At 41.8% G+C, this 26953-nt stretch overlaps 1 protein-coding gene across 2 annotated transcripts in view; it reads left to right on the forward strand.

The window, feature by feature from the left end:
* Positions 1-26953, forward strand: part of LOC103353830 (eukaryotic translation initiation factor 3 subunit H) — a 58249-nt gene that overhangs the window by 3016 nt on the left and 28280 nt on the right. For both annotated transcript variants that reach the window (XM_008276989.1, XM_008276990.1), the window contains exon 2: positions 6244-6400. In XM_008276989.1, the coding sequence (XP_008275211.1) occupies positions 6244-6400 (157 nt within the window). The remainder of the gene's footprint in view (positions 1-6243; positions 6401-26953) is intronic.

The following is a 26953-nucleotide window of genomic DNA, read 5'->3' on the forward strand; positions in this document are numbered from 1 at the left end:
GGAATGAAACAACACTGTCAGCCAGAACAATCCCTTCTCCCCCTGAGGGTTTTACATATGCTTCAGGTGCTTTATCTTGAGCTGCCATGGACACAGCAGATAGCTTACTAATCCTGCGTGAATGTACAAACATATGTTCCCATATGTACTTCTCCATAGTCCAGAATCTACACGTTATATTTACCTGCTGCATACAATAATTTGGAATCCGTCCTGGGCTGGCTTATTTGGTGACACCTGGGGTTCCTTTGATGAATCAGGTGTGATTTAGTACTTCGTCAGACTGAACGACTACAGTGTAAAAAAAATCATATATATGGCAAAAGTGCAGCTGGTGTATTTGTACACAGTCAAACAAAGCTGTATTGTTGAAATGGCAAAATAATAATTTTTTAAAAAGTCAGTCAAAAATAACTAGATTTCATGCCGTTTGTGGTTTCATACAGTTAAGTTGGTTACCTTGCTGAGGATGAGGAGGTGTGCAGCCTGGTGGCTACAGTGTGCTTCTTCTTGTGCACTTATTTTTATTGAAAATATTGGAAACATTAAGAAAAATAGTCTGGCAACAAACTAAATAAAAAAGATCATTTACTCTTGATGTGAAGCAACAGACGGTGTTGAGTTTGTATGAGCAAAAACTGAAAACAGTCAGCAACAGAAGTGAAGAAATGGAGAGAAAACAGTGTCGCTCATATCAAATAAGATCAATTCCAACCTATAATTTCCTGTGATGCTCTCGTAGATGTGAAGGCAATTTGAATCCAGTGTGGCTGTGGCAGACTATACCCGTAGTAATAAAAATGACTCCATAGAGAAGTAATTATTGGATTTAAATGCATTAACTGGCTGCTGCTGAAAAATTGCTGACCATAAATGGCACCAAAATTTTGGTTTGGATTTTAGAAAACCCTAATTATAACTCCATCCTTACAGAAATGATGCATGTGGTGAAATTTGTATCAGGTATCTCTGACTTAATTTGTAACTGCATGCTTGTGTGGGCTGATCCAGACAAGGTGTCATCTTATTTGATGTAAGAGGCATCGCTGCAAATTTAGTTGAGTAGCAGCTAATAAACAGCAGAGAAGGCAGACTTTAATTTGTGTAAGCAGGTGTTACGGTTACAGCTCAATTTCCCTCTAGATTATTTATTTCCCTACATTGCAATAACACGTCCCATTGGTTGGTACCAGGGTCATTGGTTGTCATATATTAGTCTTGGACTACTTCATATTACAAATCGGACTTGGCCGAACACAATCAAACATGTTTGAGAAAGATCTCACCAAGGCAGCAGGCGAAAGCTGGCAGATGAAGTGGGAGTCTGCGGTGGTCTTCATCCATGGCTTAACCCAACAGATGACTCATACCACACAAAAGGGTTTTTTTTTTTTCTCCTCTGTCAAGTATACTACAGCCAACGCAGAGTGTATAGTTTGTCTATACTTCAGCGGCGCAAAAAGAAAACTCATTATGGGATCGTCTCTCTTGCTGTACTTGCTCATAACTTGAGCCCCATTGTGGTGGGAATATAAGCCCTTTTGTGTGAGTGAGAGAGAAGATTTATGATAAGAATTAAAGGCAGCCAACGGGGGATTTGGTCCGCAATTGATTTTGCACAATTCAATTTTAAGCTTGTTGATTTATAATACGCTGTCCACATATCAATCCTGGGCCTCTCCACATGCGGTGAGCTCACTGGGCTAGCAGCTGGTGAGCTAGATCAATAAAACTGTGTGTGAGTGAGAGTATCAGGAAAAGACGGTACTGGAGGGAGTTAGCCTCTCTGTGTGTGTGTGTGTGTGTGTGTGTGTGTGTGTGCAGGTTTTCACAAACTTGGAGCTTTCCCGGCTTTGCTTACAATACCGGATGGCATTTACTTAGCACCAGGAAGCCTGTACTACAAATCCACTAAAACCTCCATCCTTTCTTCCTTCCCTTTGTTGTAGTCCGGATGTCTCTTCAATCCCCCTCTTTAAAGCATTTCTGTGGAGTCAGGAGTTTTCTTAAAACACTCCCTGAATTTAACTCTATTTGTTTGACCTTACTGGAGTTGTTTTTGGCCGATTGTCCATCTCTCACCTTCTCCTTTCCCAGACGGACGCTATTTAAGTGTGTGATGAACAGATTGCCAAGAGTTAGATAGCTGAAAGCATTGTGTATCTGTGCTATCTGCTCTCACTGATGGAAGGAGACTAGAAAAGCTATTTGCTGGCAGAAAAAGGAGCCAAAGCTCAAAGGGGGGCATGGGGAGGGGGGGGCTTTGTAAAGCAGCCAGCGCAGCCGATCCTGAGGACTTGCACTGTAGCCTTCCTCTCCCCTGCTGGATCCCTCCTTGGCCTCCCTTACTGCCATTCTACACCTGTCTGCTCTGCTCGCCATCTCTTAGTCTCTTCCTGCTTTCCCTTTGTCATCATTTTTTTTCTATGTCACATTTTTATTGTTGCATTTCCTCCTCTCCTCTCTCATTTTTTTCGTCCTGCTTTGCCACCTTCCCCCCATCGAGGTCTCACGCATACATTTTTTCGTTCTTTCTCTCTCTCTTTCCACCCATCTCTCTCTCTCTCTCTCTCCCCCTCCCTCCCCCCCTCTCCCCACCGACCTATTGCTCAGACCTTCCTCCCCTCTCAGTCAGAAAAGTCGAGGCAGGCAGGCAGGGAATGAGATTTGTTTTTCCCCCGTGCTCCACCCCATATCGTCTCTCTTCTCCCGCCTCTAGCTCTTTTACTTGTTGCATGACAGGTCCGGCACTCTGTTGAAATAAATCATCTCCCAGGACAGCGTGGATGCGTGTATGTGTGTGGGAGCAGCTGAGACCAGTAAAGGTTCCCTTATGGTAGCGCTGGGTGTTTTCTTGTGAGCGTGGCTCCGTGGCTGCCACCCTGCTCCTGTGTCTATGTGTATGTGTGTATTATTAATGCCTGTGGCTGTGACCTGCCCACACTGTTATCAGCGTGATTTATGCTCTCCCACTCCACACTATGCTTTTCAGCTTTTTGTCTTGTTCCTGTTCATTTAGACGCTTTGCCTTATTCGTTGCTCTTTGCCATTGCCTTGCTTTTTTTTTTTTTTTGGCTGGTCATTGTGTCTTTTGATGGTTGGTATGTGTGTGTGTGTGTGTGTGTGTGTAGAAGTGCGTGGTAGCCCTTCCTCACCGTCCTTGCTGTGAGTGACACAGTATTAGAGCTTAAACCAGCTCCTGAATCATGTGGAGGCTTGTCCTATTGGCCCATTTTTATCTGGCATTAAAAATTAAATGCACACGGTGATGCATGGACACTCTGTCCAGATGAAGCACGATGATGTGGGATATCAGAGTACAAGTCCAAATATACCCTCCCACCGCACAAGGGTAGCATTTTTCTTTAAAATTTTATGTGTGCCGCCTCTTCTCTCTCTCTCTCTCCAGTGTAAATTGCTAAGCTGTGCTGAATACTAACTGGCCTTTTGTATGCACTCAAGATCAGTGATGCACCAGCGTTGGAGCCTGCAGGTGGTGCTTACCACTGCGGGCTCCAGCACTCAACCACAGTCCGTGATTGCCTGAGTAACTTGTCCCAGAATTTCCTCTTAACATAACAAGGGGGATTTGGCAATTTTGCGTTTTTATATAAGAGCTTAGTGGCCAGTGAAGAGTGCGGAACGGTGGCTAAGGATTTATTACGCAACTTGATGTGGATGTAAGGGGTGTTGTAGTAGAGGTGGTAGATGTTCTGGGCAACACGTGGTGTGTGCTCCCAGCTGCACTGAAACCTGAATTCTTAGTTTTTGGGAAATGTAAAAAAAAAACAACAACAAAAAAAAACTTTTTCTGTCATATGTGAAGAAATGGTGTTAAAGCTTCAGGCCTCGGTGGGTGGTTCCCTTGAAAGTGGATGACTGACATTTGAAGGCCAATGTTGCTAGGTAACGTACCATCAACTTCTGCAGCGTGCTACCGACAAGAGCGCTGTAGCCGAGGAGTTTTGAAGCGAAATGTTTTTACCCTTTTCTCAACAAGCCCACATAAGCAGCATTCCCCATTTAGGAGGACTGGATGTGCTCTTAAATTTTTGCTTCACTCAAAAGGGGAAGCCCAGCCCACTGGGAAGCATGTTTTTGTGAGACCAATAAATGAGACAGGCCAGTGCACATATGTCTCCACTGATTTTACCAAACTAGATTGGAGGTAACTAAGAGCAGAAACATGACAGCCTTTGCAAATTTTTAAGCATTGACAAGCTGATTTTCAACTTGTAATAGTTTCCTGAGTGGAGATAATGAAGCAGCTAAGGGCAAGTTTGTAGCTGTAAAGGCTGCACACAGACAAATGGCAAGCACTTGCTTTTACGAAAAGCTGAACTGTTTCCAATGCGGTGCAGCAGTATTTATGTAAGATCTGCACATCCAGTTCATTCTTGTGATCCATCACACCAAAATACATTCACTACATCATTATTCTGTGAGCTGCAGGGAAGACAGGCCTGCCCGAATGTATGTGTCACCAGATAGGGAGGCCAAATTCATTATGTTGTATTTCACATTTCAAATGGCCGGAGTGCATCTTCAGTATTACAAGTCAGTGTGTGTTGGGTGCTTCTCTAACAAAATTGAAGGCTCCCATTGCACATATTAAAAGTAAAAGTGAAACTGCAAGAAACCCCTGTCTAACTATTCATATTTATATTTTAATTCTGCAACATGTTGTGGAAATACACATTAGACACAGTGTCTAATATTGTTTTTGGTTGCCCCTGTGTCACCAAGACAACTCTGACCCGTCAAGGCATGAACCCCACAAGACCTCTGGAAGTGCCCTGTGGTAGGAGATACAAAGACATACGCAGGAGATCCTTTAGGTCCTGGATGTTGTGAAGTGGGGCATCCTTTGATCAGACTTGTTTTTCCAGCACTTCTCACAGACGCTCGATCGAATAGAGATCTGTCAAAGTAATGTTCACATGAATGCCAGGTCCTGAGGTTTCCCAGCAGAACGCTGCCCGGAGCATCACACTGTCTTCTCGCTTTCTTCCCATAGTACACTCAGCTGCCGTCTGTTCCTCAAGCAACCGTCCCTCCACATGATGTAAAAGAAAACATAATTCATCAGACCAGGCCACCCTCTTTTATTGCTTCATGGTTCTGATGTGATGCTCAAATACATGTTGTGGACAGAGGTCAGCAGAGGCTTTGTAGCTGCTCCGTATGCATCAAGCTGTGATGCCCTTGGTTTTCTATAATAGCTACCTTTAAGGTGTTCAGTGATTTGTGCTGCTATGGTCCTTCTGTGGGATGTGACTGCACAAGCCTTCGTTCGTCACACAAATCATTACACTTTCCATCACCCTGTCGCCTATTCACCAGCTGTCCTTTTTGGACCGCTTTTTGTCAGCACTAACCTCTGCATAAAGGGAGCAGCTTTGGAGATGCTCTGCACCACTGATCTAGCCATCACAATTTGGCCCAAGACAAAGTTGCTCAAGTCCTTCTTCCCATTTTTCCTGCTTCCCACACATCAACTCTCGGAAGCTACCGCTCACTTTCTGCCTAATATATGCCACCCCTTGACTGGTGCTGTTTTTAATAAGGTAATTAGTGTTATTCGCTTCACCTTCCATTCGTTTTAACAATGTGGCTGATTGGTCTATTGAGCATGTTCTTCCAAATACGGTCACCATTTACCTCCTTGTGTGGTTAATGAAAGCAAACTCTCAATGGAAACTTTCTGAAATACAAAAAAAATGATACAGTGTTTCATAATACAGTTGTAAATCACTGTTATTATCTTACTGAGCTTTTCTACACATTAGAATATAGTTTTGTTGTACTGTTGTCCACATTAGTCCACATTGGTATTAATAAATTAGTTTAATTTATTTTCACTGCAGAAAAATATGATGTGTAAAAGAGCAGAGAAAGGAAATGAATAAATCTACAAAGGGACCAACTTGGCTTTAAAAAAACAAAAAAAACCCAAAAACATCTTTAGCCCAACACAGGCTAATGAGCACAAATCAACATGATGAGCAGACACACAATTGAATTAGATAACACAAACCAAAGGGTAATAAAATACAATAACAGAAAATGTCACATCTCCCACAAAATTGGCAAAATAAATGAATGAGCTCCGGTTCAATGAAATCGCTTTTTCAGAAATTGTTATTGAGAGCAGGATAAAACCTCTTTACCTCACACTCTCTGCCTCTTCTCTGTCCTGGCACTTGGATATTGCAGTGATGTTGCTCTTTTCTGCTTTCACAGGTGGTGCTGAAGATTATCAAGCACTACCAGGAAGAAGGCCAGGGCAGCGAGGTGGTTCAGGGCGTCCTGCTGGGCCTGGTAGTGGACGACCGGCTGGAGATCACCAACTGCTTCCCCTTCCCCCAGCACACCGAGGACGATGCAGACTTCGACGAAGGTAACCAAGAGCAATGTCTCCTTTTTCTGTTTGTTCTATCGATCTTCTCCCGCAGCTAGAGAAATGTACACACACACACACACACACACGCAATAAGATCACAACAGTCTGAAATGACTACCTGTTAAGCACCAAATACCAGTCCACGAGTAAATTGATGGGACCCTGCTGTGGCGCTGGCTGCTGAATTTATGAGACGATAATATTAAAACGCTTCAGTAACATGGAGGCTTTGGTGTTTGCTTGTTATCAATTTTTGAAACTCTACTACTCTACTTCTTTTTCATGTAAATTCCTCTGCATGTCACCCTGAAGTGCAAATATGAGTGATTTTTGTTGTTAATTTGCACCGAGTACTTGAGAATATTATTTAAAAATATTTCAGGAGCTTTTAGTTGTATAGTTTAATATTTCATTTGAGCATGTCATTGACAGCCAAGAGAGCCATAAAGTTATCGGATATTGCATCAAGCCAATTTAGTCCTTCATTCACAATAAATAAGAATGAACAGAGGAGTCCTGGTATCCTCGACTCACAGCAAAACTGTGCTTCAGAGCAAACGTTTTGACAGGAAACAATATAATGATAAAAATGCTTGGTTCACACAGATATGTTTCTGAGAGATAGGCTGGGAATCACTGTTCTTCATCTGCTAAAAATGCAACATACCTTGAAAAAATTGACTCGAGAATAGGAGAGCAATCAGATCAATAACTCAGTGAATGTCTTGGAAGCGTGTGCATGAGGTGTCCCCAGGCACAGCGTTAAGGACAATGCCGACTTCTAACTAAGCTAACTAGGTACTGGGTGTCCTACACTGTCAGTGGCGGGGTTGATGTGTGAGGGCAGGGATGGAGCGTTCCAGCTTTTGGGTTACAGGTGGGCGGCGAGAACGTGCGCAGGTTTTGATTTAGTCTTTATCTTTACGCATATGCTTTCCTTTTTGTCCTTCTGCTTCCTGTCAGCGTCGGTATCACAGGATGCCGCGTCCTCTGACCTCTGCCCTTCCCCTATCACATCTCGATGTTACCTGCTCCTTGTTAGTGCAGGAAAATCCGCTTCAAGCCAGACTGAGGGATGGGAGAAAGATGCGCAGATGTAGGGGGGATAGGAGAAGAGCGAGAAAATCCTGGTCTAACAGGCCTCTGCTGCTAACGAGCAGCCGTCAAAAATTCAGCAGGATCCACTGGTGGCTAAAGGTCGTTAGTGTCAGGACAGCTCAGTGTGTGTGTGTGCGTCTGCGCTGGTGAGTGTCATGGCTTGTTGTGTTGTTGACTTTTGATGTGTGGGATTTTCCATCTGTCTCTCCCTTTAAGCTAACAAGGGCTTCAGTGAGAAGCGCCTTGCTGTGAACCCTGGGAAATTTACAGAGCTACAACAGAATTCCTCTCAACAGGGATTTTGATCCCGCTGCAAAAGGTGACAGGCTTCAGATTTTCTGTCAGTATAGAACCAAATTCAAAATGGAAATGCGATGGGAGACGTTCATGTTTTGTGTGTGTGTGTGTGTGTTGTTTGGTGTTGACTTTTGTTCTTATAAGCGAGAACAGTACGTCATAAAGTAGACAGCTCTGTAACTACGCAGTGATCCTGCCTGTGCTTTTTGTGCTAGCAGACAGGAGTTTATGCTACACTGTATAATTGTATCCACTAAATCAAAGCCACGGAAAGACAGTTACACGTAGAAATAAAATGGTTACACAGACCAAACATGACAAATGGGTTTTGTGGCTGTACATTTGGTCATTTTGTTCTCGTACTCCAGCCTGAATTGTCTACCCACGCACACAGCTGACCAGTCAGGCCACTCTTTTTTTTCCTCCGTCTCGTCTACTCGGTAGCAGCTAATTGTTGTGTTTCATCTGTGCTGATGTTGGGGCGTGTTGCCTCGACCCACTGCAGATGCAGCAGAAGAAGACAGAAATAACAGTGCGAGTCTGACTGTGAAACAATAATGTCTGTTTGAAAACTCTATCGAAGACAGTGTTATTCTTCTAGAGCTGGGCTTTGACATTATGTACCTGATGCATGTCAGATCATTGTGTTTATTGGAGTGAAACCACGTGCCTCCAAACGAATGTCTCCTGCCACGGTACTGACACACAGTGGGCAATGATACCCTTTAAAATTTGGGGCAGTCCTCCCAGTACCAGGGCCATCTGTCGAAATCCAGTATTCTCGACAGTGCTAAAGGCGAGTATGTTCTGGCATATAAAGTAACTCTCCGTCTTAAACTAGTAGGTTAAACCGTAGGAGACAGTGTAATTTGGAAGTAGTTGCTCATACTTGCATTGTTGTGCTGAGTTGATTGCTCCTGGAAGTATTGCTTCAATCAGTGCTCTATTATTCTGTTTTTTTTCTCTGGAGCTTGGCAGGTGATGAGAAGGTCGTACAAACACACAGTTACCCTCCAGAGGCGCGGAGGAAATCAGTTTTTTTTAGACAGCAGTGTCAATTGTTGATGAATTTTCAACTAAATTAGTTTTCTCTTTTGTGTCTACGTAGCCCCATCTCTGAGTATTATACTGACTCTGTGATGCATATCAGTGAATCGTTGCACCCCCCCATAAAGCCTAAGATTTGGGTTGAGAAAGACTCAGCCGAGCATTGCGCACTCTCCACCTGGCTTTGTCAGGCGTCCTCCAAGACCCGCGTGTGTGGATAATATCACTATCTGCCCCGTGTGTTTGTGCATTTGACTGCACCGGTGTGATCTGTGTGTGTACCTGAATCATCTTACACTGACTCATTGCCTGCTTGAGGCCCCTCGCATTAGAATTACTCCTCCAATCTATCTCTGGAGGAACGATGGACAGGATTGGCAGCGACGTGACTGTGGTTTCTTTTCTTTTTCTTTTTTTTTTTTTTTCCGTGTCCTTGTTCGTGAGCACATTGGTGCGTGTGTGTGCTATGCTGCTTTTTCATCAACAGGTGCCAGTATGGAGCTGTAGTTGCAGGACAGGCTGTGGCAGCAAATGTGACCAAAATGAGTGAGAAAAAGATAGAGAAAGAGTAATTGAGCGCACACAGGCTCAGATTAAAAAAAAAAAAAAAAAAAACCTTGGCTGAACCCCAACACTCCTATCTCCTGTGTCCTTGCACACTCTGTCCTTGTATCACTGACAAAATGTATGGAGAGAGGTGTGTGGAACTGCAGACAGTTACTCTCTAGGCATTTTGTGCAATAGAGGCACTCAAGTAGCATGTTAATAATGTGCGCTGGCCCTCTGCCTTTGTTGTGATATCAGCGATAATACAAAGGCGAGCTATCCTGGTACAGAGAGATTATTAGGGACGTGAGCGTACACAAATTTTACATCAAGCCTTGCAAGGTACTGATTGTGACTCTTCGTTCCCCTGGCGTGTACACAATAACACACCGTCCACTGTGGCTTTACAGATTCAGGACAAGGGCTGTATTTATCAGTTATCAGGGTTTGTTACATTAAGAAAGTAATTATGGAAATGTAGCATTTTAGCCGTTTTTTTTAATGATGCATAAAGCTACATTACATGATAATTTGAAATTAAAATGCTCTCTTTGTGTGAGAGTGTTGCTGCGACCGAATCGCACTGAGAATCAACGCTGCAGTTTCCAGTTAATTGTGTCAGTTTGGCGATCCATATGGTTCTCATTATGGCTCGAACTCACCTCTGGACTCTATCAACAAATAATGTCAGTCAGGGCTCCAGAGTGTAACCATTTTCGTCACACATGCGAGCGAAAATCTGTAAAAGTGCGACTAAACTTTTTTGTATTGGTTGCACCAGTTCGCCTGACATTTAGCAGTTCTGTGAATATAGTGGTGTGGTTTTTTTTTTTCCACCCACATTCTGTGCTACATCGCAGATCGTCTGCTCTGCGAGTTGCTGATTCCTCTGCTCCTCTCTGAGCTTCTATCAACTGGTAACCTGCACTGTGCTTTGACTAACAGGTGCTACTGTGGTCCATAGTTGGCCCGTAGGATTGAGTTTGATGTTTTAGCTTCATAATTTCTATGCAGCCTGCATATATTAGTAGCATTGGATGTGCTGGTTTAGGTGCTTACTTTCTGCCCTATTAGAGACAATAGTGAATTACAAAGAACATCTTGTTGTAAGGTTTTAATGTTCTTTATGCATTGTATTGGTTGTGTTACATTGTGCAAATGGTGTTTACTTTTATTTGCTAACTTGCAAGGCTCTTTCTTACACAGTTATCTCCCATCTGATTTGGTATGCCAGTTGTTAACACTGTTAATCCCATCTCTGAGCAGAGTCATGTGGGGCATCGGGTCACTTTTGGTTTGGTAAGGGGTCGACAGATTCTTTTATTTTGAAAGGTTATCTCCAAGTAACTGTAAATGCTCTGTTGGCAAGTCAGTAATAAACCAACCATTAATCCCTGCTACTAGTTCAACACCCACTGAACATTCACATTTTAGTACTGCTGCAGCATTCTCCTCGTTTGTTATTCAAGAGATCACGGTCGGAGGTCACAGCATCCTCTTCAAAACACAAACGCAGAAGCCCACTGGATACATTAATTATTGCAGAGCCCAAAGGAAAAACTTTTGGGTGCGTCTGACTTATATAATGACAGAAGTCAGGTGCACCAGTGCAACCATTGTGAAAAGTTTGGAGCCCTGTCAGTTCATTGAAATGTCACTGCACTACAGTTTTTGTCAGTGTGTGGGTGTTTATTTTCTCTTGTCTCATCCTTGCATGTTCTGCCATGCACCTGTCTATTCTCATACGGCTTTACAATGATTTGTTTTCAATTTTCTATATTTTCACCAACCGCTGAACAGGAACTGTGGGCAGCTGCTCCCATCTCAAGCTCTTGCAAACAGTTGCACTCTGCACAAAGTTCACCGCCTAGTTCAGAATGGCGTAGAAGTGCCGTAAGTGAAGTGAGCGGCTGGAAATAAGAGCTGAGTATCTAGCTAGCCAGATATTCGGGTGTTTTTCGTCGGAGGTGGACTAACACTAAAGTACTAAGAAAAGTAGCAACATAAACAAGTCAGAAGGCAAATTGTGACAGAAATTATGATCACTGTTGTATATATTTATGTGATTTCCTTTGTTTGAATCTGACTTGAACACTGAAGATGACCTGGAGATGATCCTACGGATTGGTATCAGCGCTGATCCAGACATATTTTAATAGACCGATCAGCCGAAATAAAGCCGCTTTAAAGCCCGTCCTCTACTGTGTGTTGTCCACCTCAGCCTGTTGGTGTTGCAGCTCTGCTCTCTTTAACGACAGCTGAGTTCGACGCTGCAAGTGAGAGTGAAAATTAATGTGTGTGAACGTGAAAGATTATTTGGGCGATGATTGACTCTGTTCCGACACCCAGCTTGGCAAAATTTGCTAAGCCGCTTAGCTTACCAAAAGCGTCATTTCTCCTCTCTCTTTCACATTAGTTAAGATCAGTGCAGACAATATTCAGGAAGCGATTTTCTCATTTTACCCGACGCTGATCATCATTTTTCCTGTTAAAATGACAAACGTTGCCGGTGGCAGATCGTATCAGCTCTTGCTAATTAAAAGTAATTCTGTGAGTCACTTGATGACAGGCCAAAATACCACCGGGCTGTTGTTGGGATTGGTTGCTCTCTGCTATTTCTTGCTACTGAATTAAGAGAAGTTTACTCTGCTGTAGAGCCACAAGTAGACTTCTTTCTTTAATCCCAGCAACTCCAACAGGCTGACAGCTGATCACATCAGTCTCGTTCTTTCATCTAAACAGTTTTTCAGTTATTATCAATAATGTAGGGCTGATCAGCTCAATAGGTTTTAGTCAGGATCGTGAGTGTATTGATCCTGCAAAGCAAGGTTTGTCAAATCTAAAAGGCTTCTGCCGTTATGTCAGTATGTCTGATACATATTTAATGAACATTTAGGCAAATGAGTATTGAATCGAACCCAAAAGTCTGAAATAACCAACATTAAAGGATTCACAGTGGTATAATGCTCCCAAAAATCTGTTTGACATCCCTCTTGAATACACACACAATATCCCTCACCAAATGGTTGACAGCGGTTGGTGAAACAACTGTGGCTCAGTGCAGTTCACAGGCTTGTATATCATGTTTGGGTAACGTTTTTGGCTTGTATGTATCAAACTAACCATTGCTTGGTGCCACTTTTGGTAACTGTGTTTGATATTCAGCCCACTTCGGCAGCAGCAGGAGGAGGTATCCTGAAGGTAGAACAAAATTAGACTGCTCTTTCCCTCCCTTCACCCTTCACTACCTCTCCCTTTTTTCCCCTCCCCTCCTTTTTTTTTTTTTTTTGGACTCACTGCAGGTAAGTGCTGCCTCCGCCCCTCTTTCTCACCATTTCCCTTCCTCCTCCTTGGCATCACAGACTCTTGTTTCCTTCCTTCTAGCACGTTGCTTCATCCCTTCTTTTATCTTTCGTCTTTTTCTCTCCCACCTACCCCCTCCACCTCTGAAACCTCCTTCTATCCTTGCCAAAACAATAGGAAGATTAATTAGGAAATATACTGTTTTGGAGCGAAATGATGAAAGCACCCAACAAATGTCCTTTTGGGGTAATTGTGTCCCAGAAATGGAGCGTTTTATTTTCTAAAATTTGTGTGCCTAAACAGCCAGGATGAGTTTTGGTTTTCTTTTTATGGGAAGAAGTGAATTGCCAAGAAAATAGGGTATTTGAAATAATTATGCCTTTGGATTATTGGAATGCCTAAACTAGAGTAAAGAAAAAGAATTCCATTTAAATTTTGGCACCAGTTTGGCTTTTGTTTTTGTGTTTGTATAGATTATATGTATGACAATGTATTGTACTGTAATGAGTGTACTATATTTCCCATGTATACGGTATATTTGTGAGTCTTTTTACCCTTTAAAGTATTTTTTAAACTGCCCAGCCTTTCCTTCTGGCTGTCCTGCTGCCCCATGCCAAGCTACTAGGTCTCTGCCCAACACAGGTTGTAGGGGCTGCCAGGCCTCCTGTCTGGCCTCACGTCATGCTTCACATTGGCGCAGAAAATACGAACAGTTGTCAGGCTGGTGAAACAAACAACTTTTAAGGGTGCTTGCTTTGCAAAGTGCCCCGATTCAGTAATTAGAAATGTGCTCTTGCGGACTGGTCCATTAGACAGCGCATGATGGTCGTTTCTGAGCCAAGAAGCATTTCATTTGGACATTTGACATGACGATATATAAAAACGGTGTAGCTACTCCAGTTCTAACAAGACACTTAATTAGACCGAGCGCAGAAAGTTACCCGTGATGTATAAACAACCTGTAGTCATTAACAAGGTTGATTTCGCTGATTGGCACCCTCTTTTCACTTTGTTATTTGTTGTTTATGTCACTCCTGCTGCCACTGTTTGAAATTACTCAGCAAACCAATTAGCCACCTTCAGATTGAGGCGAATATGATTGGGAAGCGAGATAAAGGAAATGCCTCACTGTACGGAAAAATCTAACACCAAAGTGCCAAAATGGACCAAAGGAAGCCCTTCTAAAAGTTCCCAGTTCATCTGTTTGTAATGGCATTTCTAAAATGGATTTGGGATCATAGACACAGTTTTGTATTGTAAAGAACACAGAACATGTCATTTAAGCCATCAAAACCACTAACAGATGAAGTAAAAGACATTGATGATCTCATTACAAGGCAATGTTCTTCTTGGAAGCTGACATTCATGTGGATGTTACTTTGGCACGTTCCACCCACCTAAACTTTGTGGCAGACAAAGTGCAGAAACTTCCCATCAGACTCCTAATTATCTCCTCATGCTCACAAATTCTGCTAAAATACAATAAGTATAGGGCTTCTTCAGACTTTACAGATATTATTGGGCCAAATAGAATAAATTCCGACAGTAAATAGTCTTTTGTTTGGTTCTTAATACTCCAAAAAAAAATGCACCGTTATGCAGCCGCTTCTTTCCCAATGATGAATTCCCATGTGCATCATATGAATGTGTATATTGTAGTAACTCATTTTGGCTGCTCCAGCAAGGTCACAGCATAGCTCGGCACAGCTCTGCACTGTGTATAAAATCTGCTTGACTGACATCTCCCAGACTCCCAGGTTAGTTTTCTTGTGAATTTTAGGGAGGGGAATTTTCATCATTTATATTACCATACAGATTATGGTGACCTTGTGTCACTCCTATCAAAGCTTCGTCCTGCTTCAACCTGAGCTTAAATCACATGGAGCAGAATAAAGGGGAAAAGAAACCTGTTTGTTCAAGGCTGTAAACATGTAATATTTAGAGTATCTTGTATTACAAACAATTGGTTTTGCTAACACCTAATATAGCACCACCTCAGCAGAGAAAATACATGAGCATAATGCATATTGCAAAATATGTGTAATTTATTAACCTACTTACCAATGGGGGATTTGGGGGGTGGGAGTGACACATAAAAATTACAGTTTCTACTTCTAGCAACCTGTTAAGGCTTTGTTTTCTTGCTTTAGTATAATGTTTCCCTCTGGTTTGTAGAATGTATATTAAGTCTCATATGACTAATTAAACCTTTTTTTTTTTTTTTTTAAACATCGCGACAGCAATCAATAACAGAGGTGCTCTGATAATAAGAAAACAAATCTAGCTTGTAAGAAGTCTGATCATTGGATTCGCTCTGCATGAGATAATTGGACGGCTTACCTGCCTATTCAGCCGTGCACCTGCTGATCTACATGCACTCATGTAGTCGGAGACGGACGCACAGTTGGAGCTAGTAAGCAGACAGCACAAGAAATGCAGACAAAAAACTCTGTCAGTGCTGTTTGTGCTCCTAGTTGTGAAAAAGTGGTTTATCTTGTCTGTATTGGCTTTGACTCCAGATTTGGTGTTGTGGCCTATTATGAGTTTTTAGATGTGCACTTATCCCCAACAATGTGTGCTCTGATGATGAGCCCGCCAGCTGCACTCAATGTATTTTCATGTGTTTTAGACAAGTGACTTTGGATGGAGACCTGAAGGGAGCAGCTGGGATTTTTTTTGGTTGTACGATTTCAAAATACAGTTTATGCTTACTGGTATCAATCATGGTGTATTTGATTTCTTTCCATGAATCTAATCCTTCCCATCTTTAAACGGCTTAGATTTAGCTCCATACTGTTGCTTTGTTTAGAATTGTGCATCCATGAAATACTCGCCCCAGCCATGCCAGCCATGCTGTTGACTTCTTTTTTTTCCCTCATGATATGCCTTCCAACATATAAAAACACCATATGGACATGTTAACTTGATTTTCACTGGAGGGGGTCTTTACATGCTGTAATTTACCACAAAGTGCTGTGAAAACGATTTTATATCCACTTGTCATTCTGCTGTTGCTTTTAAAAGCAACAGTTATTATCTCTCTGTTAGGAAAAAAAAAGCATTGCACTGGATAGACTTTCATGCTAAGCAGCTAACTTAACTAGCTGGCTTGCAAACATTGTCCATCCTGGTTGATTGAGCCCTGCTGTCATGGTGTCTGCAAAGGGGATAAAGCACTACCTAGCTTGAGCAGGCATGATCTTAAACAAATATTTGACTCAGTGTTTAAGTTAGTTAAACACAGTTTTTCCTTTGTTTTCTGTTAAGTGCTGTAGGATTGGTGCCCTGCTAGAGGGAAAACACTGCCGTCGGTAGATGAGATTGCTGTTTTGTTACATGGAAATCTTCTGGGCTGAATCGACTGTGGCTGGCAGGAAAGCTGTAGCATCTGCCTCAGATCCTTTTGGCTCATCTGCATCCATCATTGTCCATCCAATGGTCCTTGACACCTCCACTGAATATTCTCCTTCATTTGAAATGGTGTATGATTGGAGTGTCCTTGCCGTTTCTTTCTCCCCTTCTTTTCCTTCATTTTCTTATTGCCCCTTTGGTCTGCAGCAGATGTTTCTATTATTTATAAGTTAGCTACATCGCTCTTAGTATTATTGAAGAAACTGAAATTTGAAATAAAGTCAAAGCTACACTAAACTATATAAACTAAACTTCTGCCCATGCCTCAGCTCTGGAGTTTTGCTGCATGAATAGTTGAGGTGCTTATTAGTATGATGAAGTGAATGATTTTTCCTGAAATGGATCTACATTATATTGCTTGATTAATGCACACCTGTAGAAAGGAGTTTCTTAAACTCTAATTCTTTCTTAAGGGTAACAGGGAGTTGATTAGAAATACGAAATTAATCATATTCTCAGAGCGTAACTTAGGTGCATTTAAGTTCTTAAGGATTTAAGATTACAACGGTGCAGTCTGAGACTTTAAATTTCCTGTATGTAGATTTTTCTTTGCTGGATTGTTTTTCTAAAAATGATTAGTGAAGAAAAGGGTCCACTGGATGTGATGTTTTCAAAAACAAATGAAAAAACATAATCTTCTTAAACTATGGCAAAGCAAAGGAAATGAAAACACAAACAGAAGTAATTAAGGCCAGTTATATCAGCATTTTCCCGCAGTAGGGTCTACGAGGTTAGCCCTCGGTTTTCTGAGCTTTAATTGTCATCAGTGGCAGACATGTTCGCGGTGGGTTAATTGAAGTCAGGGGGATTAAAAACGCCTCTGCCATGATCTCTCCTCTCTTTGCTGTAAATACACTTTTCAGTATTCAGTGAGACATGTGTGCCTGTGTGTGTGTGTGTGTGTGTATTGTGTAAAAAGTTGGTGCGTTGCCATTCTGATAAGGTCTGCCTTGGGGTTAGCCTTTCAATAGATCACTCTACCTGCCCCAAATGGGAAATTGATTTCCTCCGTTTTTCCTTACTCTCCCTCAGTGAGGCTAATTAGAAATCACTTGGCAGCCTACTTTTAAGCGAAATATATAAACATTAAAGATATGTGCACCGGTATGTATTAGGATTTGGAGGGGGCACCTTGGCCTTTCCCTAAGCTTTGAAAAAATTCTCCCTCATTGTCTTTCCCAGTTATCCCCAGTCTCTCAATTTTCCTGCCTCCTGATCTCTATCTCTCTATCAGGGCTCTTTTTCTCTCTCTCACTATACTGTAGATCTGCTGTGAGCAGCGAGCTGGGCCTGTATCTGCTTTTGAATGCTCACCTGGCGTTATAAATCAAGAGTGTGAGTCCCCCGGGTACCGTCACCATCGCCATCAGTTCCACTGTTTTATTCATCCGCTCCTTTGTCTCATCATGATTCTGCCCCACATTAAATTTTGTGTGTGTCTGTGTGTGGAGGGGGGTCAGAATGCATTACTGCAGACTGCTACTAATCCAGGTGGGCTGTAGGGAGTAGGGGAAGGTTGAAAGGTAAGGAGGAGAGAAGTATGTGACAAGGATGAGAGAAATGTGAGAGGGGGAAAAAAAAAAAAAGGGCTGAGCATGGCAAGAGCGAGGGGAAAGGAGGATTGAGCTGGAGGGATTGGGGGGAGGAGAAAGAAGTTATGAGGGTAACTGAGAGCAACCAAGCAAAAGATTGAGATTTGTGGTACGAAAAAAAAAAAAGAATCAGGAGAAGATGGACAGCAAAAGTAAACAGACGCGAGAGAGATGATGGTGCAGACTAACGGGTAAAAGATGGCACAAGATGGAAGAAGAAAAATGGCAATGATGGGTAAATGGAAGAGCAGCATTGCAAAAAGAGGAACTCTGAAAATCACTTTCATGACTAGCAGTGATAAAAAAAAAAAAAAAATGGAGAAATGAGCAAATAACTCAGTGCCGCTATGAGAGACCACGAAACACCAATAGATGACCACTGTAGCAGGAGTTAACTTTCTTTCCTTTCCTTTCTAAACCAGTTGAACACATTTCATGTCAAAGCTTCAACATTTCAGGCTTATCACACGCCTTTGAGATGCTTCAGTTGACAGTCACGTAAACATTGTCCAAGCAGAAGATGAGACATTACAGAGACCTGAATGTCTAAAATATTTCATCCCTCTTTGCTGTTCTTTTGGACAGTGTTAGTCACAGATGGGAACGTGTTTACTCAGGCAAGACTGATAGTTGTGGAGCTTTTTTTCCCCCCCTATACTCAGGTGAAGCCACATGGGATTCGGTTGAGACAAATGTTGTGGGTGGGGCTGCGATTAATTACCCCTGCATAGAATAGATGCTGAGCCCTGTGTGAGAGAAGCTAACATACACCTCTAGATGTGTGAACTGAGTGCAGTTGATAAACCTGTTGTAGCCAGATAGCGTTTTAGGAGATGGCATGCAGAGTTTAACAAGAGTGATTAAATAACAAGGTCAGTCTTTAAAGGCTCCCCTTTAATGGACTTTCCTTTTCGCTTTCATTTAAAGCCAACAAGGTTGTTTACCTGAGAGACAACAAAAAATAATCCAGCCACAACCTTTATCCCGCACTACTGATGTAAAATACCTTGAATGGCCGTAGCTAGTTTTTTGTCAGCTCAAGTACCATCTTTGCATTACCAATGTCTTGGCTGAGTCTGTTTCCACGCTCTGCTGGACTGGAGCAGACCTTTGTACAAAGATCAGAGGAGAGCCTCAAACAGCAGTGGAGACTCCCACACTGAGCTGTCATAAAATTAATGCACATAAATTGGTTAAATAGCAAAAAATAAATTAGTTTTTTGGAACTGTTTTGGATTTTAGAGCACCAGGTTAAGGCTGTTTTTTTCCCACTTTGCCAATGGGTAGACTCACAAAGCGTCAAAAGTTTCACACAAACATGCTTGTGCCGCTTACCTGGCGGCCATAACATAGAACACAGTGTGACGTAATTCTCTTATGCTACTATATCTTCACATAGCAGATAGTTATTTGAAGCTATATTAATGATTTCATGTTTTCAAAATTTTGTACCTTTTTAAAATACGTTTTGAGAGAATATACAAACAGATGGCAGCGTGATCGATCAATAACTGATCAGCAACACATAACGAACACAGTGGTCAGCATTCCATTTCCTGATAAAACTGTTTTGAGTAGGCAGTCACGAACAAATACTGACACTGTCGTAGCGTATTGTATCTCACCTTCAAGACGTGAGCTCTGCAACCATTAAGCATCACAGGACACTCTCTCATGGTGGCACTTTATGAGCCAAACTCCCCTTAATGCTTTCTGCTTGTCAATACAGTCCTGCCAGTAGTCCATGGACCACCTCCTTGAGTCCCTACAGAGTTAAACAGTTAGAACTGATGGCTTAACCAGTTGCTACAGGTAATCTACAATGTATTTTCTGACGTGTGTCCTTTGTCTTTTGCCTTATAGGTAATCTATTTTTAATCGGTCAAAATATTAACAGCAATCAATCAATCAAAGATAAATCATTAAAATCACTCAATTCAACACAGTACATATGGACATTTTAACATTCCTTCTGCGTTCTTGCTTGCACACCTTATCGATTTAAGTGTTATCGACAAAAATGCATTCAGGCCTTTTCTGTAGAGTAAATATGATTACCTGTACAGTTTACACTGCACAAATATGGCGCCCTCCGTACTGTACATACACATTCTTCACTTCCCACCTCTTGTTGGCATACGTGCTGGTAAACAAACATTGACACAGAGATCAAGTGCCGTTCTGCTTCCTATGTCTCCAATTCAAAAAGATAAACTGGAATATGCAAAGATGTGAATCAACACACAGACACACATTGTCTCCCCATTCCCACTATAAAAACAAAGCCCTGTGACAAGCGGCGCTGTCAAATGTGCATATGGTGAACTCGTCAGTGTGTTATGCACACAAAGCAGCTGCCTCACTATGCTCTCACTCTCTCTTGTGCATTAGTGTATCACCGAGTGTGTTTGTGTGCCTGTTCGAGGCACAGTGTGTGTGTTTGTATGTACGTGCACGTGTAAGGGAGGCAGCTCTCCGCAGGGCTTGCTTAACTAAGATTAATTGCACCTAATCCACTGTGCCAGGTGGAACATGGACCGTGGTGGGTGCACTCACAAACACACAGACACACTCACAAAATAGGCGCACACATCCCATTATAGCCTTGCTGCTGAAAATTAGCCTCGCGCCTCTCCTGACACCCTGGACCAGACCACAACTCGATACCACCATTTACTTCCCGACAAGTTGCACATTTATCACTGCTCCCTTCTTCCGACAGATGAACGCATGGACGGACAAAATGCCATGACAGAGGGATAAGCTATCTGTTCTCTCACATCAGCACCAGCTGACCTTGACGATATGTAGAAAGAAAGTGTTTGTCTTCTTTTCTCTTTAAAGAAAGAGAAGCAAAGAATGTCTGTTCTTAATAGCTGACAGTGACATCCACGATGCAGCGCGACTGCAGGAATACGTGCACTATGACACAGCGGAGTGTCAGAACAAGAGGGAAAGGCAGTGATCCAAGGTCACTGATGTATTTAATGTGCAGTTTAGTAAGGTAATGTTGATAATTAGCTCCACAAATTAGCATCAATGATTATGAATTTATTGTTAGTATGTTCATTTGTATAGTTAAGTGCCTTTAAATGAAAGCCTGCACATTACCATGCTGCTGAGAATGTCGATTGGCCTGTCAGGTTACACCTGTCCTAGTTGACAGTGCCATTAAAAAATTGTTCAAACAGAGTCGGTGTGCTGGAAACGATGATTTAAAAATGAAATACAGTGTCATATTTTGACAGTTCCCTTAATTTAAACTTTTGCTACCTTAAGCTGCCGCCCCCTCTCCAGCAAAAATGTGTTTAAGCACTTGAAAGACATTTCAAGAATAATTTGATAATTACTGTTCTTTATTTGTAATTAAAAGGCAAGAAGGTCGATCCATGACTCATCATTTTCTTCTGCTCCACATACAGTGATCCTTGGCCATCAGTAGTCATGTCAGCGTTCACTTGTTGTGCCATATCTCTCTCACATATGCACAAAAGCACGCTGTTGTGTGCTTCTTTAGTGCGCTCACTTAGCAAATTGCATTTCTAGATGACAGTCCTTTCCTTCGCCTCCTTGTACCTTTCACACTTTCTCCTTTCTTCTCCAGCATCTCCTCCCTCCACTCCTGTCCTCACCTATCTATTACTGTCTCTCATGTTTACCCTAATGGTGTTGAGCAGTCGTCCTCATTAATCTCGCGACTGTGTTGTCATGCAGACACTGTATCTACACTGCTACTTCCTGGAGTTTGGTTTTGTTTTAAGGTTATATCTCATTACTTTTATGTCAATGCTTTCTCACCATTTATCCAGCAGTTTTGTTTATTGTTTATCAGTGACCTAAGGAATCTATTCTGACCATATACACGTTACTTTGTATTTCAGCAATGTCTCCATTGCTTTCAGCTGACTATTATTTTTAATTGCCATTTGTGATGCTTATTCATTAGTTCTAGCTGTCTATATCAACCTTTGATCAACTTTATTTAGCAGATTTTTTACATTATTTATACGTGATACAACACATACGGCTCAGGTGTTGATTAAGGAGGGAGAAGGTGGTTTAATATTTCAGTTTCTGGATGGGGTTAGTTTTTATCTTTTTTTTTTTTTTTTTTAATTCCTCAGCCCAAGTTATTTCATGGCTGGGAGCCACCATCAGGACAGCTGCTTTCTCAGCCCTTTCTTACAGCCCGCTGCACCTTAATGTGTATGTGAGCATGTGTTAATCTGTGTGTGTCATGCTGGCTGGGAGCGACCATTGTGTGCTTTGAGAGAGACACAGAAAAGGCGCTCGAGAACAAATAAATCAATCCAAGGCATATGTAGGTAGCACTTGAGCTCGCTCAGGGGCAGTGTTTGTTAGCTTAAGGCCTAATTGGCATATTGTGTTGTGCCAGTGGGACAAAAGAAGCATGTCCAAACAAATGTGACTTCAGACGGGACCTGACAACTTGTTGAAGCCTCGATGTCTTCGGCGGCTGTTCACAGAGGAAGCAGTATTTTCAGATACTGTTATCTTTGTCTTTATCATGTTAAAATCTCTGGTACACATGGGTAGTGTGGGTGGGAATGAATAGATAACATTTTGGATTTTGTCTGAGTTGCACCTCATGAGAGCAGGGTACAGACAATGCAGCGCATTTGATAATGTCAAACTGTTCTTGAGAATAATAATGTCTCTTTTTTTCCCCCTTTCCACTTATTGAGGGGACATCATTTTCACTTTGTAGCCTGATTACGGTTCGTTTCATGATGACCGAGCTTTCCTTTCAAAAATGAAATCTATCGATCTAAAAATGCTCAGTGTCTGAATGAAACACTGGGTGCTCAGAAGTTTGTGACTTTACAGATCACAAGTGATTTGTAATTCACCCAGAAGGGCAGATATGTGCATTAAACTCAACAGTTGCTCTCCATTACTTTTAAAGGAGACGCGAGGTTAAAGGAGGAGGGTAAACAGGAAAACACAATGAGGCAGAAGAGGCATCCAGTCTCTAGACCTTCAAACATGAAGCTTTTACTTTTTGTCCTCAATAGTAGACAATGTCAGATGTGTTTTGTGTAGTTGCATATGGGGTAAAGTAAAGCCAAGCGTATTTATAGAATGCTTTGTGCTTCGTCAGAGAGGCTTTTAAAGAAATCTGCAAAATAGATGCCTAAACACCGAAATGGCAGGAACCACTCTGTTTTTACCTCACAAAACCACTTGGAGTCTGCGTCGTGAAGTAAATGACTGTCAGAATAGAGTGCAGAGAAAAGAGGGTTGTTAGCTGTGTTGAGTGAATGGGTCAAGAGTGTGGACTCATTAAATTAGGGTTCTTGTGCTGAGTCCTGAGGGTGAGACAAAAAAAAAATAAAAAAAAATGGGGCAGCCGTGGAACTACAGCGTTCTCCACTCAGCAATACTCTGGTAGAATAAGGTGTCTTTAAATTGTAATGCGCCTAAACATTTGTTTTGTTTTTCTCTTGGCTCTGAAGTATTCATGAAATGCTGAGATGAGCGCGGTTGGCTGTCACCACAGAGCGCCACTGGCGAGGAAGAGGAATTTAGTCATTTAGGGCAGCCAGCAAAACTAGCAGTCCTATCAATTATCCACAATGTGTCCTTTTTGTTTTCACTGTTGTTTTTGAGAAGATATTGACGGGTCAACAAAAAGCAGAAATATGTTTTATCTGTAGGTTAAGTAAGGTAAGAAATACTTTCCCATGACTATGCTGAACACCACTTCTGTTTTATTTTTTAATTGAAACCGAGCTTTGAAGATTTTTCTTTTGGCCACTAGCTTATTAAACTTTCCTTGATCAGTGGTACATGTAAAAAATCATCTTTTTTTAAAAACTCTATTGCATCTTTAAGAGGGATTTTTTTCAACAAAATGTAATCAAATTATTTTTGATAGGGGTCATATAGGTCCATCCAGCCTCCTTTTAAGCTGCTCTCATTTTCCTTTCACCATGTTCAAGAAGTAGTGGAGGGAAATGAAGGGTAAAGGACTTGTGGCTCTGCAAGTTTCCGACATTTGACACAGTTTTATTCTATTACCCGTCTGCCCAGCTCGGCGTTGGCGGATGCAAACTTGGGCGTACGCGGGCAAATGCGCGTGCGTGTTAAACCGCGGCAGACTTTTCAGGCAAGGCCCCGTCAGCCTGTCAAGGTGGTGATTAGAATGGGTTGTGACACACGGATACGTGCTTCCTCACTTTCATAGACACGTACACACTCGCACACATCTCGCTGGCCGCATCGAGATGTTGTGGCCTGCAGCAGCATGCAAGGTCCAATGCAGTTCACCTCGTGTCATTGAGTATTAGAGTATGGACTATCTGTCTGGTTCATGGAAGAAACTCACACACTCTCACACACACACAGTGTCTTGTTGATTATGACTCTTACCATTATAGCCCAAGGTGAGTGGTTTTGCTCCTAGCTGATAAATACCACCCCCCTCCCATACATACACTCTCACTTTAGATGTACAGCGTGCTCTACATGCCATCCTCAGGCTTCACACATCTTTATTTTTTTCCTCCCCACTGCGTTTTCCACATATTTAAGCACACACACCTGCTCACTCACAAGAAATGCTTTCTTTCTCTCCCACATCATGCATTCACACTCTGCATCACGTCCAGCTTCTTTGTCCATTTTCTGTTTCCTTTACTTAACACACATACTCCTTTAAACACACATTCACTTTGTCTCTGTCGTATGCACGCACGCCGCCGCCGCAGCTCCTTTTCCTGTCACACACACACACAATCAAGCGACACTAAGGGAATGGGCAGACTCATTCCCCGTCTGGCCTCGGGACCCAGATTGATTGATAGGCGAGGCGGCGGGGCAGCAGAAATGAGTGAGGAATAGCAAATGGTGGCGCACGCTCCCACCTCCGCGCCTTGATGATATTGTTAAATTGGCTGTTCTCAGGCTAATGCTGCCGTTATGTCCACAGAATATTACCAGCTGCCCTGGTAATACAGCAGTGGGATGCAAGAAGTCCTGTTTCTGTCTATTTTTGAAAAGACCATATAAAGGGTGTCTCAACTAGCCTGTCATGGTGAGACCTATGTTTTTGTTCCTGGGCACGACCCACACAAAGGAATTGTAATTTTACCATATCAGGAACCTCATGAAACAGGACCCATGGTGGCTGCTGAAGGCGAGAGAGGAGCACAGACATTTGCGATGTATTTCTGCCTGCATTCTACAAAATCATTAATTCATGGCAGCATGTGCTCTCATATGTTTATCAGCAAGCTGCTTTTCTTGAATTTTAGTCGGGCGTCTGTGATCTGCGGGTTAAGTGCTTTACATAAGGTCGCCTCCACCTCAGCCGAAGCATTGAAAAATATCATTTATTCACATATCACAATTCAGATTACCTCAACCAGAACACAGACCTTCCCGTCACCTTTTTTTTGTTTTTTTCTTCTTCATTTTGCCATACAGGAAATATAAATTGTCTCCATGTAATAAATGATTCTTTGTGCCCTCAGGGTCATTTTTTTTTTTACTTTAACTGTTTTCATAATCATATCTCTTATAGCACATTTTCCTTATTAAACCATAAGTCACTCAATACATTATAATAAGAAGATTTTTATTTTTTTAAATGCAAAATAATTCTGAAAATTAACTGGCCATCAGAGCAAAAACTGCCTCGGCTATTACAGCTTCTAGTGTGTTTTTGTCTTTTGTAATATTTTCTTTTAGAGATTCTTATCTATAAAAAGATTTGAAAATGTTGTTACCGGTAAAAGATTATAAGGCTATAAAAATAATTGTCTTTTTTATTTTTACTCCTACGTGTTTACTCTACAGATTGTGAGATCTCCAGAGGCTTTAGCACTTCAATATATTGCGGGGTTTACACACCTGTGATGGTCACACAGTTTATTTTGCTATTTTTTTCCCCCTCTCAGCTATAATTCATGGTTTATGAACAAACAAGGTAGTGATCCGGTGGCATTTACAAGGCTCTGTGCTTTGTATTAGATCTGTGGTGGATGAGCTGGCTGGCCTGTCACTGGCCTGTTGTCTCACTCAGCCATCTGAATCTCAGTTTAGCTATCAGGCTGAAAGTCAGTTGGTTGTCTGCATGTGTCTATTTCTTTCTGACCTGACTGCAGCGTGGCGCGGTTTGTTTGTAAGTCTGCCTGTCTGCTTGAGTTTCTTGTGGAAGCTGAGTGTCATCCAGATGGGCAGAACGCAAGTCAGTCGGTGTAAAGCCAGTGTGGACTTGAATGTAAATTAATGGAAGGACTGTAGATTTTTTTTCTTCAATGTTTGAGCCACTTGCTTCCTTTTGCACGGTCAATGTCAATACAGCATTTGATTCAAATGCAAAAATTTCTTGCTGCGTTCTTTGAAAGTGATGATATACTATATCAAATACACAAAGCTTTCATTTTTTTTCATCATTTACAGCTATTAAATATGCATTTTTAAATTACAGAAATACACAGAAAATTCAAATGTAAAACTGAAACTGTGCTATTGATTCCATTTATTTATTTATTTGATCAGAGACCATGCATTTTTACAAAGAAAACATCTGCTGTACTGCATATAGAGTGTATAGCATGAAGCTTATTTTCAACTCCTGTCCCTGGTTGGGCTTTTATGTGGTTTAGCTGCACACTTTGGCAAAGTAGAGCATAAATCCTCCCTAAAAATTGCAAAATTCAAAAAGTTCAGTAATGAATCATCCAAACAGAAATATATTTTTTTTATTTCAGAGGAACCTCAGCCACGACCCACCCTTTTGGCTTCATTATCTGTTTTCCTCACTAATTAAAAAATGTGCTACATGTAACTGTCCCTGTAGAATGAGCTTTGATTTCTGCCAAGAATCTCTCGCTGTGCGTGTGAACTCATGGACTCGTCTTTATTTGGGAACTCTGAGCTGCTCAGTTGACCTACAAGAACTGGGAAAACACTGTCGAAATCAATGTTCTTTAAATGTATTTGCAGTCTGCTATGTGCTTTTGAAATACTCAGCAATTAAAATATTTTCCTCAACCTTCCCCAGATCAGCGTCTTTTCACAGCCGAGTCTCTGCTTTACTGTCGGCAGTTGAAAAGAACCGAGCTGTGCATGCATGTCAAGGACACTCAGAAGAATTTTGACACAGCTTTTCATTTTGAATTTAACTGTATCATCACACGAAAGATATATCAATGACTTTGTAGTTTTCTTGAATGAATTGTGGGTTAACAGACTAATGCATAGCAGGTGAATAGAAAAGGGTTTCCAG

This window comes from Stegastes partitus, unplaced genomic scaffold, assembly GCF_000690725.1.
Source record: "Stegastes partitus isolate 25-593 unplaced genomic scaffold, Stegastes_partitus-1.0.2 Scaffold85, whole genome shotgun sequence".
Taxonomy (NCBI): domain Eukaryota; kingdom Metazoa; phylum Chordata; class Actinopteri; family Pomacentridae; genus Stegastes; species Stegastes partitus.